A 13,893-nucleotide genomic window follows, 5' to 3' on the forward strand; every position below is an offset into this window, starting at 1 on the left:
CAGCCATGGACAATACTCCTCAACCAGACTCTCACCAATCAGAAAAACCCAACTTCTCTAAACCAGCCAACAATCATAACAGTTCATTTTCCAATGCTGAATTCCCTTACATTGATCATGGACCAATTGACTTTGATATGAGGAAAGAGCTGTGGAAAGGGATACCAAAAAACAGTGAATGGGAGAAGTTCTCAGGAGAATTGCCTTACAATCATGAGCTATGGATTAAGAACACTGATATACTTGTCAGGGACTATTTAATGTTGGACCATATGATAATCAGTAGACTGACAATTATCTTGACTGACACTGCTAGAAACTGGTACCTTGGAATCAGAGATAAGTGTGGGAACAAATCTTGGGCTTGGTGGAAGAATGCCATCAGAAATAAGTTTGGTACTGAGAACTGGAAATGGAAAATGCAACAGGAGTTTGAAAGTGATCACTTTGCTTATGATGGTAGAAAAGTCCACAAATGGTTTGGAACCCAAAGAGAAAGACTCAGAGCTTATCAGCCTGAACTCAGTGATTATCTCATCTGTGAGAAGATCTTGAAACAGTGTCCTGGCAACCTTGAGCATGCTGTTAAGAGCAGATACAAGAAAGATGCCACTGAGATGAACTTTGAAGACATGGTTATAATGGTTGAGGAAGTCATAGACAGAGTTATGAAAAGCAATAAACCTGTAGCCAACAACTATACCAATCCAAATAGAAACAATTGGAAAAATACCTCAGCAGTTGATAAATCTGAAAATCCAATTGACTCTTTTGCAAGAAGGAACCCTGTCCCAGATCCAGAAAAAGAAAAACTCATTTGCCATTTTTGCAAACAAACAGGTCACTTTTCTAGAGAATGTCCCAGAACAAGAAGTGATTTACATAATGTAGGCATGTATTCTGATGATGACTCCAAGAATAAGAAAGACAAAGAAGTAGACTCCAATCAAGAGGAAGAATCTGAGTTGGATGATGAAGAAGACAATCATAGAAACAACCACATGAGCCTAGCCATGGAACATGAGAATCTTTCCAATTATGATCCCCTGATTGACTTGAACTTTGGAACATATGCAGTTGAATGTGAAACCCAAGCAGAGACACATCAGCCCCAGACTTGGGATAATTTCTGCTGAACCTCTCAAGTGAAGATGCATCCATCCTGTAAGGAGGCCCAGGAGTGTGAAAGTTTCTACCTTCTTGGTTTTATTTCTTATGGAAATCAAACCTCTTTGGTGGTAGGGAATGTCAGCCTTAGAGTCAACACAGTTGACCTAAAACTGCCTTTTATCTCCATTTTATACCTAAATGTGCTCATATCTTTTTAACCTTAAGACATAAGGTTGTTTTGACTTCAGATTCTGATTTCTCATGCAATTTTGACCCTAGTGTTCACTGATCACTTTACAATATCTCTACTCCTTCATAGAGTTTGTGGTTTGTGACACACATGCGCAGCAGCGCCGTGTAGTTGTGCCTGAGCGCTCCCAACCACATGTACATGTGTGATTATGTCATCCAACTTTGAAAATTTTTGAAGTCAGGATCCCCCATGCAGCTGGAGGATCCACAGACTTCAGCACACCAGAACCACACCCCAGATAACCCAGGATCACCACCAAAGAGATTACCACACTCCCAGTATACCTACCGTCACAGGCGCCTAGGATATTGACAGTAAGTAAACTCTTTCTCTGAACCTTGCTTATCCAGAGTGAAACTCTGTTGCTCTTGATTGTTTCTTCTTTTCTTCAACTCTTTCAATCTTAAAAGATCAAAAGGTTATCTCTGGTTAAGACCTACAAAACCAGAGCAGAGTAGTAACCCTACTTCTGAATCCCACCAACGTTGGAGAATGGGTGGGTAAAGACAGCATCAAAAGAAGAAATTGTCGCCTTATTTACAATTCAGCGATGTGCTCCTTCAGTAAGAATCGGGACAAAGATACATGCGCTCAGGTGCACTCGCAAGTTCTAGTTAACAACATAGGTTTATTTACGTGTAATTTGATGGGGGGTGTGTGGCATAAGAAAGGGAGAAGTAGGTTTCAACGTATTCCAATGATTAAGGAAGTCGGTAGTTATTGCCTGGGCAAGCTGGTATCGGGTGGGGACTTGGACCGAGGCAAGAGAGCAAAGCTTGTCCGGAGACTGGAAGACAGGAGCGAGCATCTTGACCAGAAGTGCGGAAAGGCTACGCCAAATGGTTTCTTTGCAGGTGTGTGACGTTGAAGAGTGCTGCTTGATGATAGAGATTGCCTGAATGAATGACATGCACGTCAACACTCCAGCTATGCGATGATCTCGTGATGTAATGAAGAGTCCGCGAACTCCAGCAAGGATGAAGTAAACAAGGGGCTGGAAGTTCTGCTTCTTCTGATACTTTTGGAGCTTTTGGACTGCTGCTTTGGGGAACTGAGTCAGAGCCGATGGATCCGGCTCGGTAGGAGAGAGTTGTTTGTCTGAGTTGTTGGTGGAAGCTTGATTGGCACGGGTGTTTGCCTTCTTTTGCGCTGCTGTCAAGGGAGCCTCGCTCAGGGAGTGCGTTTGCATTATGATATAGGCCATCAGAACATCTATGATAACGTTGCGGAAGTCATGAAGGAGATCGACGGAGTGCATGCGCTGGTTGGGCTGAAGAGAACGGTTGCTCTGATCTGAGGGCGGGTCGAAGGTGGATGATGATTTTTTCAAAGTGTCGAGGTAACGAAGTGCTTCGACGCCCCTTGTGACGTGATCGTCCGTTGGTTGGGAGTTGATTGGTGGCGGGATGAAAAAACTATCAGCAATCAGTTCAACGGAGGCGGCGACAACCTTGGCCCATTCGGCGGTGACGTATTGGGGGGGGTAGTGCAATCGGTACAAGCAACGGACAAGAGTGGACTCCGGGTGTTGAGTTCTTTTGAAAGGGGGAATGAAGGAGCCAGGCGCGAGGTCATTGTTCTTATTGCCGAACTCAGTTAGCAGTGGGAAGTCGAGCAAATCCGGGCAATACCACTGCTCCTGATGAGAGGGGCTGAGGAATTCATCGGCTGAGGTAGAAGGAGACTGTCAGCTGTTGTAAATCAAGTCGCACCATCAACCAGCAGTCAAACTCACCCAGAGATGTTATTGTCTGGATCCAAGAGGAATAGGAGCAGGAGATGCGTCCCAATTGGAAGGAGGGAGCGGCCAGAGGTGGATTGTGCAGACCCTGGGCGCAGTTTTCGAGCAAATGGGAGAGAGAATTCCAAGTGGCCACATACTTGGACCAGGACGGTTTCGATCCAGCCCACTCCTGAGTGATAGAAACCACTTGTGCTCGGATCTGGTCAGACTTAATGATCGTGAGGTGAGGAAGTGGAGAGGTGGCGGTCTGTTCGGATGATTCAGTTGGACGCTGATCAGTATGAGTTGTGGTCGAATTCAAGGGACCACTAGCAGCAGGAGTGGGGCCATGCTCAGCCGTAGGAAGCGGGAGGGATTGAGGCTCCCCGGATGTCTGATTCGCTGTAGCATCTTTGTGAGGCGCGGGGGATAGGGATTGCTGGGGGGCCAAACCGTGTTCGAAGTAGTTGATCCCTTGGCGGTGGGATCGCTCAATCAAGGGTGTGTGGAAGCGTCTGGTTGCGCACCACCGGGCAGTGTGACTTGAGATGGGTCGTCGTCAGGTCTGGCAAGACGTAGATTTTGGCTAGTTTTGTCGGCAACGGCGTTGGGCTGCTGGTTGCCGAGGGCTGCCCAAAAGGATGGCTCAGCGCCGGCGGGGACCACGTCTTCCCAGGAGAATTGGTCCTTGTCCAGCGAGTTGGTAGGTGGGAGGCCGGCTAGGGTTGTCTGAGGAGTCATGATTGGCGCTAGGGAAGTGCTGGCCGATGCTGGGGTCTTGTCAAGGAGATTGACCACCTTAACCGATTTCTCCTTTGGTCCTTGTTTGATGGGTGGCCGCTTGTGGAGTGGCTTCCCCATTGAAACCGCTGTGGTTGAGGGGCTGGTGGGTTGGGCAATTCTGATATCCTCGTCATCGGGGACAATGCCAGTTTGTTCCCATTCTGTAGGGAGAAGGTGGGTGGTGAGTTGCAAGGCATTGAATTGGTGGATCATGAGGATACAGGACGACCCACTTTGTCTGCTCCGTCTGATGGAAAATGCTAGATCTTGAGCTTTGCGTTTGCAGCTACGGGGTAACTTGAGGGCAAGGATTGCTAGAGCTTGTTGCTTGGCAGCTCCAATGCTGCGATCAAACTCATCCGCGGTAATCTCCTGGATCTCGGTTGACAGAATGGATTCTTGAGGTTCAAGGGAGGCGGAGGATACCGACGGGAGGTTCTGAAGGGCAAACTGGGAGAATGAAGGTGGAGCGGTCAGAAGCCCCGGATAGTTCTGACGGAGGTCCTTTTCAGCTGATGCAACACCAAATCAGCTTTGGCACGGCAGGACAAGCAGGAATGGCTGAGATTTGACTTACTGGGAGGTGGAGTGGCAGACAGCCGATCACTGGTAGGAGGGGTGGGTGTAGACTGGTCGGACAGGTTTGATGGAGGGCGATCACTCATGTTGGTGGGTGTGGATTAAATCTGAAGAGGAAGAATGGGTTTGAGAGTGGCGGAATGTGAGGAAAGCGGAGGACGATGAGTGGGCAAAAGAGCGAGGGCAGGGTCAGGAGAACCCGGTATTTATGGGCGACAGAAGAAGGGGGCACTTGTCCTTTGTGGGGCCCCAATTGTATGGGAGCTGTGTGGGGTCACTTTCAACTTCTCCCTTTGAGAAGATCTACAAGAATGTTGGCTTTGGGTGACCGAATACCCCGTGGCTGATGATGGCTTCACTTATTTGCACATGATGATATGTAATTGGGCAAGCGTGACGCACGCTGAGCATGGAAGATCCTTTCCCACCCCCATGCTCAGCGTGCACAATGTGGCTCCTCCCGGTGATAGGCCAGGGAGAGATCCTTGATCAGGGCAATGATATTGCGGGGTGAGGACGTGACTTGGTTCAAGGGCAGCGCGGCCGGATCTGTGCTGTGGCAGGGTAAATGTAGGGGGAGGACTGAGCATGTATGTAGCACTCGGTGCTGCATGCTCAGTCTTCCAGATGTTCTACCAAACGTCACAGTGGACAACATAGTTGCCTAGATTATCCGTAGTGTGACACCTTGGCAGCGTGGCGACGGCTTGGGTCAGCAGGTGGATAGATCTTGAAGTGGTGAATGAGCTCCCTGGGCAGGCGTTGACAGTGGGTCCTGCAGTTGGATCCTTCGGTACGTGGAGAATAGCACAACTTGGGTGTTGAGATGATTCAGGCACGCCTGAAAGCTCATTGGGGTGGGGCCTTGGTAGGCTTGATCTACCACATGGTTGAGACATCAGGCCCGGCTGATCATTTGGCATTTGTTGACCCTGACGTTTGGCCAAGCGTCATGGTGTGCATCAGATGCCGGCCGGCGTGGACAAGTCACAAGCACATATCACAACCCCGCCACCGATTGTTGGTGCTTCAGCCAATCTCTGTATAACTCTGACGGCCCCACATGACCCTATCAATGCGCACCCACAGCATTATTGGCAGCGGTGCTTGGGTTTGGGAGACACGTGAAGCCGACCCAACTGCATTGCCGAAGGAGCGATGATTGAGCGCAGTGCCTCTGGTGGTACTTATCAATCATTACTGACACCGATGCGAGACAACCAATGAAACCAGAGGGTTGTGCACCGCACACATTGTGGGCTCCCCACCCTCTTCAGCCATAACATGACCCACCAGCTAGCCAGGAGGTCCCATCTTGAGCGTGTTTGGGTAGAATAGGAAGGGCAGATGAAGACTGGGAATGTGGCCCCGTTTCGGGGACCAATGATTGCTTGTGCAAGCAACCTCACTCCGGTGGTGAAGGGCTGCCCCGGCCAACACCCCAAATTCATAAACCCACACCTCTCGCGTGGCCTGTAAAGGCGTGCGCAAAGGAGCAACTCCATCGGCTCTTGGGTGATGAGATGTCATTGCTGTAGGCAGCGAGGGTGATAGGTGCGCCGCAGGAGGGGTGACATCCTGTGCTTGTCCACCCCAACCTTCGGCCAATGGTTGTGGTGGACAGCGTATAGGGCAAGAACCCGGTCATGCCCACAGTGCCCACATGGTTGTCTCCCCCAACGTTCGGCCGGACGTGAGGGTGGACACGAGCAGGGTGGCCTTGGAGTCCTGCCTCTGCCCGAGGGCCATGTAGCAAGGATGGGTGGAAAGTTAGCCTGAGCCTCACTCAGGGGTGACGCGTGTATTGTCATCGTCTCTGAGGGCACTCATAAAGAGGTTACAACTACAAGATTTATATAAAGGGAATTATGAATTATACCGCTTCGTGGAGGCTCCATCCCTGCATGGGACAGCCCTTCAAGTGTCCACCTGCATCATGCCCGTACATATCACAGCGGGATTTGGAGCTGACCCACTGGGCCCCGCCGGTGGTAGGCCGGTGGAATTTGGCGCTTGGGCGGATGAACTCGTGCCAGTGGTGCTAGTGTGTCGGAAGCAGATATCTTCTAGGTTTTTTGCGATCGTACTGAGGTCTATTGCTGCTACCGTCGACACAGTCTCCTGCTCATAAGTGCTGAGTTTTGACCAGTATTCTTTCCTATAGCAATCGAGCGGCAATCCTTGGGCGACTCCAATGATTCCCTTTGTTGGTTTGAAGTTGCGTCGTGAGCGAGGATACATCTTGGCATGGGTTGCAATCGTTTGGTGGTGCTGTGCCTGGGCTTGGACCATCTTGTCAATGCAGTGGAGGATTGTCGTGAGGTCGTTGCTCCGCCATTCAGGCACAAGGCTGATTGGGTGGTTATTTGGGCCGCCATCTTCTATGTCAGAGCCGCACTCTTTCTGCTCCACGATGTGTGCCAGCGCGATATTTTTGGGAAACAGCTTGTCTACTGCTCCGCATCTGTTTTCCTTGATCTGCGTTTTGCGAGATGATGATTGGTCAATATACAGATTTGCAAGGCCGGGAAAATCTCCTCTCTGGATCTTGGAGTTACTTACCTTCTTCTTCCAGCGTTGGTATTGTCCCTTCGCCGATTTCTCGCCCTTCATCTGATCGTACACGTCAAGCGGCATATCTTGATAGTCCCGCAGCTCTCGTGCTTTAGTCTGGAGCCACCGATGGATGATCGCCGGGGCTTCGCCGGCTTACGCGTCACTGACTTGGGTTGTTTGGCGAATCCACTCGACAGCCTTGACAGCTAGTAGCTCAACAACTGCTGAATTCCATCCAGAGCTGTCCCCCGGTCCCTTCGCCCATTCAAAGGTCATCCTACTTATGCCCGCGAATGCCAGGGACCTTTCGAAATCAGCTTGGGTTTGAGGGCTGATTGGCTTGCAGCCTTGGGCTGCACGTTTGACAACAACAGAAGTGAATGGTGGTGAGACCGCATGGCACCGTATCTCTTTTTCGGCAGTGGCAACAAAATGGTCGATTTCCGCGGGGCTCTTGCCGGATAGTGCTTCACGAAGTCAATCGAGCTGGGTTATTATAGCCTGACTTCTCTTTTCAACCCAGTATAGATCGGCTAGTTCTTTTTCAGTAGGAGTTCGGGGGTAATCTTGTGGTTTTTCCGGATAGCCAAGGAAAAACTTGACAAATCCTTGGATATCCCGCGAATATTTGTTGCAGTGCTTGGTGAGCGCGCCCTTTTCAGCTATTCCTTTCGCACGACGCCCGGATCGTCGTTTGCCGTTCATCTCCTCCGCTTCCATCCTCCCTTTCCTAGCATTCTCCACTACAAACTTTGGGTCCAATCGTGAGCTATCGCCGACCTCCACTGGTTTATTCTGGGCCTCCCCACGACCACCACCTAAAAAAGAGGCAACAGATCAGCTGACTCGTGCTGTAATTTTAATTGCTGGGTACATTCTCAGATAGGACCTCGACTTGCCCTCAGCATTGGTGTTCATCGCGGATTGACCCTCCGGATTCGTGGCCCTATCTTTAAACTCGGGGACCAGACGATCAACCAGGGAAGAGATCCATTGGACGTCTTGATCAGGACTGGGGGGGGGATCACCCTGCTGATCAGCGGGAGTGGTTGGGTTATTCATCTACGAAGTGTGTATGGCAGTAGTAGGCAGGGCCACCAGAGGCTAGGTCGATGGTGGTGAAGAAGGCCGTGGGATGGATCTGCTTGGGGGGAATGTGTGCCTGTTGTAACTTATAATCCAACCTGAAAAGATCAGAAACAAAGCTGGGGCCCAATGGGGGAATAAATATGTTGCAACTTAGGCGGAACAATGCAATATCTGGATAATTATAAAGTCAAGACACAGTTGCAGCCGAGATACAACAGAAGAAAGAAAGAAGTTGGTCTGGGATCGGGTAGCCCTCGGGAGAAGAGGATGACCTCTTGAAGGCGCCCACCCCTTCTAATTGTGCCCTCCGCGGCTGGCCGAAAAACCTTCCCCGCAGACGCAACTGCTCCCCTTGATCCCTTTCTACAAGGAGTCTTCGACGAGGCTCTCCCAGCCCTTCGGGGACCCACACAGGCACAAACAATCATGATTAGGCACTGAGAAAACAACAAACAGAGGCCATTCATGCAAGGTCACTCACCGCGGTACCCAATCCAACTGCACTGATTGTCTTTGCGGCAATACCAAATGTTCCCCCTATGTTGCGCGTCATAGCTGCATGCCCAATCACCCGATTTGCCTTGACTACCACAGACGCATCATGATTGTCCCTGACCAGACGACAGTTGAGATCAGGATAGTCACCGTATGGATCTTCGAGTCTTTGGAGTTCCTTGAATGGGTTCACAATGAACCACCTCTGCTGAGGTGTTTGGTCAGATTCAAAGATGTGCTCTATCTGACCAAATCTTTGGTCCTTGCCCAAGTGAAACTCCACCATGCTGTTACCTTCATGATGCTCAACTGCCGTGAAGGTCTTGCGGTTGATCTGAAAGCTTCGGAGCACTTCCACCGTGGGATTGAGGTTTTGCATAGCTGGAGTCAACTCAAGTTTGGCTCGTGTGCCTTCTTTTCCGCAGACCGCACGTTTCCACTTTTGCAACGTAGGCTGATCCAGGGTTAATTTGACCAGTGTTTCTGTATCCTCCTCCACACCTTCGGAGGAGTGTAACCCCTGTGTGTTGCGGCGAAGCAAACACGAATTTGAGTTGATATGCCACTTGTGCAACAACGTCCTGGGAATATCGTCTGCAAAACATCAACAGTACATCAGGACCTGTTCCGCGTAGTAACATCGACAGAAATTTACACAAACCAAGGTGATGATTTGTGGTTAACCTCTGTGACATCCCGTTCACCCGCTCCTGCGCCCACGCCGCGGTTGATCGGGGAGGGCCAAACCTCCTGATAACATCGGAGAAGTGCTGGGTAAGATGCAGATTTGGTTTGCTGGTTTTACCAGGCCATCCTTTCTGCAGACAGTTTCGGTAACTCAATACCAAGCTATCAAGCTCTCTGAGATCTCGGACGTGAATGCTCGGAAGAGTCAGGAAATGGGCAATTTTACCCAGTGTGGAGGTTGATTCTAGCAGGGCCAAGATTTGTTGTTTGCTTTCCGGCGTAGCAGCTTCCCCGAGAGACTTTACCCAGAGCGGAATGAGAGCAACAGGATAGTAGACCTTATATAGGATCAACCACTCGGCTGCCTTCAGTGATCCGTGAGTCGCAGAGCCCAAATTGTGAGGCACTCGATCAATCCACGACGGCAGAACAGTATGTAGGATGGTCCTTCGGACAACATCTAGTTCCTCCGGCAGAAGCTTGGGGTGATCCTTATCTTCAGCCGCTGCGACTGAGGCGAGAGTCCCCCTTTGCATACCTGTGACAGTGTAGTCACTGCTGGTCTCTTCATCACTGTTGCTCGGATCCTCATCTGGATTCAATTCGTAAAGTGCCTTCTTCCTTAGGCGCAGCGAATAGGAATGTGTTGATGCCGAATCAGAGCTTTCCCCGGGCCGGGCTCCGGAGGTGCCAGAGGAATCCAAGTGACTAGGAGGGGGGGCACTCGGACCAGCCTCATGAGGTGCACTTGAACGGCTCTTTTTGGTAGGTCTTTCGGCTCTTGGACTTGCGGTTCCCGAATGATCTAGCTTCCTCTTCCCTTTTGACTTTCTCGACACACCAAACCGCTCGTTGAAAGGAGGCTCAGTGTAAGATTTACTGTTCTGCCATGCATCGTCTAGCTCTTGCATGGACTTGAGTTGTGCCCCCGCTGCGGGCAGAGACAGGAACTGCATGCTGTGGTCTTTCAGATCACCCAGGACCAAAGCATGCATCAGTTCCACCGAGCAGTGTTGAATGGGTCGCCAGTAGGGTAACTCGTTCAGGACACTCCACCGCGCGCCCTTCTCTTTGGAGAACCGCTTCCTTTCCGTGAAATTTTCCAATTTCTGCCACTCGGAGGCGTTTTGGAGGTGAACATCATCCGTCCGACGAAGAAACTTGTCGGGATCCGTCTCATCTATTGCTGATTTTGGTAGCAGACAGAAAGAGCAAAACAAGGTCGCCGCGTGACTTCTAAATCCGGCAGTCTTACAAAGCGCCGGTAGATCTGCAATGAGCGGGAAAACCGCAACACGGATGGTCCTCCCAACGACAGGAAGACTGGCAGACTGCAATGCAACCCCCTTCCAGAATTCCTTCAGCTCATCAACAAGAGGTTGCAAAATGTGGTTGAGTTGCTCCTGTCTAGGTTCCTTGGGGCCTGGGATAATTCCGAAGAGGAAAATGTTTTCCGGTTTGTATCAATGAGTTGCGGGTAGATTCAGGCAGACTAAAGTGATTGCCCCAACGGTTGTGTGTTTTCCCAGATTTGAGCTTCCTTCCGGGCCAAACCAATTGAGATATAAACTGAAGACAAGGTTCCCAGAAGTTTGTGTAAATCGTCCAGTGCCGTCATCTGAGTTGGGAAATTCGCGCCACACACAACCGTGCCGACATCTTCCATGGGTTGATCTTCCTGCCAGTTGTTTGCCGCCAGACTGAACTCTAACAAGGCCTCAAAAGAAGGTTCCAGGAGGCGTCGCCGTAACCAAGACTTGAGAGAAACGTAGTTGAATGTTTGAACAGGCGTTTCGTGACTGCTCTGATTGATCTTGTAAAGCGGCTTGTCACAAGTTGGAGTGAGTTTTTGCGACTCAGCCCACTTGCAATAACCTTGTTTAGGTGACAGGTAACGTTCTGTACATTGTTTACCCTTCCCATGTACGGTTGCCATTGGGTACAATTTGAAACAACGTACACAACATACTTGACTGGTCACCTCAGGGTTCAAGCCAAGCCAATGGAATACCGCCTCCTGCGTCTTTGGGATATGTCGGACGATTGTGCTCGTGTCAATTTTTTTCCGAAGGGCCGAGCTCCATATCTTGCCGAGCAACACAACGTTTTCACGGGCAGCTTGTAAGAAATCCACCGCCCCTGCCTTGCTGAGCCTGTTGGAGAATACTGATGACGCCATTTGGATCATCACTTGTTTGCAAAAGGCCTCATCCAGATAGACTAGTGTTGGATTTGGGGTGCCTCCTGAAACAGAAGTCGAGGCCTGCGGAGCACCCTTCAAATGTCCCCAGGTCAGCTGCCCAATCCTCAACGTCGAAGTCTTGGCGATGCTGATTTGGATTTCTACTCACTAAATCTTGGTTCGAGGGTCCTGAGAAATCTGCTGGTTGAGCCACGGTGCGCCTGGACAGCTCCAGGGCCACTTGCATCTGGTGCTTGTCAAAAACCCTTTTGGACACGACCCTGCCCGCGACAATGACTCTGTCTTCCTCCTCGTGTTGCATGGTCTTGCACCCGGCGGGTTCACAATGACAGACATACTTGGGTGGGTTCACCATACTTTGAATCTATGCTGTGAGTATAGAGGTTTGGAGGGTAAGTAAAATATTTTGACTTGAAAAATATCACAAATTAAAGTCATGCCGGGCTGGGATGACCACTGCTGTACTCCTAAAACCACAGTTAATACTTCGGCCAATGCATGTGTGGGCTGTGTTGTAGAAGATTGTACAACCACCACAAACTGCCTAATAGCCACTCAATATGCACTGCTATGGCCAGCTCCACGGCCTCCGCAAATCTTTGATTCACAAAGCACCCCTGCCCTTGGTCCATCATGCCATTGACACACAGCCAAGGCAGCCTATCTGATGACTTGCTGCCTGCCCGGCTTGGCACATGATTGTACTCCTCATGTCTCAACACAAACACAATTAAACGTGGGGAGATGAGTTTCAATCGTGTCATCGCAACCTGTCTCCAGGCCAAAACCGCCTTTAACTCCACCAACTCGTTGTTGGCCACTCAACATAGTTGGGTTGCGATGACGAGATTCAGGCCCACTCTAGCTCCCCCACTTGTACCGGCATTGAAAAGCTGACCTTGTGGAACCCTTGCCTATTGTGTAAGTGTGCTGGACCCGTTCTGATAAGGACGTAATAGGGGTTATGGAGCCAGAGGCGTTTATATTCTCCCGCGCACTAGGGCCTCGTCCCAACATCAGAGAAAGCTCATTCTGCCAACACCAATCCATCACCCATCCACCGTGCCTCTCTACTCATCAGATTGAACTCAGGAAATGAACAACCCTTCTGTGTTCAATCCTAGTCAGCTTCAATGGCTTCGAGAGAAGCAGAAACTTGTCGACTCAGAAATGGACCGCGTCGAAAGGGAATCAGCCACCAACGATAACAACTGGACCAATTGGAACCTTGCTTACCGATTTCAAGGCAAGTTGTACGCAGATGCGCATGGAATGAAGATTCCCCAATGGGCAGTTCCAAATGTGACAGCGACCTGGAACGCAATCAGGATGCGAGCCGGAAGAGGTATGTGCAGCAGAAGACCCACCTCTTCTCAGTGACTGACAGAATCTTCACCCATCCACTTCCCGCCTCCAGGTCCGGTTAACTTTGAGACGGTATCTGCCCCTGAGGGAGTGACACCAGGACGCAGTTGAAGTGTCAATGAACATTTGGAACACTAGGGTGGGGGTGAAGTTCTTTTGTTTATCCAGAAGCAAAGTCCCGCTTTTCTCACCACTTCAAAATCCCCATACAGTGCACAACTGCAAGCAGTTGATAAATTTGTCAATGGGAACCGGAATTAGCGTTGGTTGAATAATGACTTCAAGCATAACATGTCACGAACTCCTCATGTCGCTGCTACATGTGCCAACATGGTGTAGTGCTTGCCAAGTTTCATGTTCACAAGTGATGGAGAGCGAGGCAAATGCATATCCGCAACAGTGTCATGACCAGGAAATTGTATTCTCTATGCTCTTGTGCAGCCGCCTGGCACCCAAGGTGTGCTACCCGGCAACAAGCGAGCTTGTTGTGGTGCCATCGGCTACTTTGTCCCGCTTGGCCGTTTGCCTAGTCAGCTGTGCAGAAGAGCTTGTTGCAGCACTCCACCTGTGTTGTACTTCTCCCCGCCACACAACCTACATACGCATGCCGCACAGCTATCTCGAAACCCAGGCCCATGGGATTGCATTAGCTAAGCTGGCTCCCCTAAGCGCGCAAGCCAGGTCCAGGTGATGGCGTGCATTGCTGACCATTGGCCTGATCAGAGGACCTTTTTTCAGATCTGACAATCACTAGCTTCATAACATAACCTCTCTGCTTTGAGCTGACTGATCACAAACGCAGGAACCCAACATCTTAAGACAGGTCAGGCAGGGAAGGGTTGTCGTAACCCAGGAGTCCCAGATGCTAGAGGGAGTCCACTGGGCTGGCCGTTTGAGTAACAATTGCCCGACTTCAACAGGACTATGCTGGGTTTCCGGCATGGCTGGGCTGGAGGGCCACTTGTTCAGCTGGGTCCGGGCTTCCAGTGGTGTCTTCTGAAAGGACTCATGGGCAATGTGGAAGAAAAAAGAGGCTGCAGGCCAAGGGAC

At 50.3% G+C, this 13,893-nt stretch overlaps 2 protein-coding genes across 2 annotated transcripts; both read right to left on the reverse strand.

Moving 5' to 3' along the window:
• Positions 1-3,581: 3,581 nt before the first annotated feature.
• PtA15_2A216 (uncharacterized protein) lies at positions 3,582-3,827 on the reverse strand (the record flags this gene model as incomplete). Its single annotated transcript, XM_053166214.1, has 1 exon — positions 3,582-3,827. The coding sequence occupies one exon, from the start codon at positions 3,825-3,827 to the stop codon at positions 3,582-3,584; it is 246 nt and encodes an 81-aa protein (XP_053017458.1).
• A 3,967-nt stretch (positions 3,828-7,794) lies between these two features.
• On the reverse strand, positions 7,795-8,066 carry PtA15_2A217 (uncharacterized protein; the record flags this gene model as incomplete). Its single annotated transcript, XM_053166215.1, has 2 exons — positions 7,795-7,822; positions 7,900-8,066. 2 exons carry the CDS (start codon positions 8,064-8,066, stop codon positions 7,795-7,797), a joined length of 195 nt encoding a protein of 64 aa, XP_053017459.1.
• Between the last annotated feature and the right edge of the window lie 5,827 nt (positions 8,067-13,893).

This window comes from Puccinia triticina, chromosome 2A, assembly GCF_026914185.1.
Source record: "Puccinia triticina chromosome 2A, complete sequence".
Lineage (NCBI taxonomy): Eukaryota > Fungi > Basidiomycota > Pucciniomycetes > Pucciniales > Pucciniaceae > Puccinia > Puccinia triticina.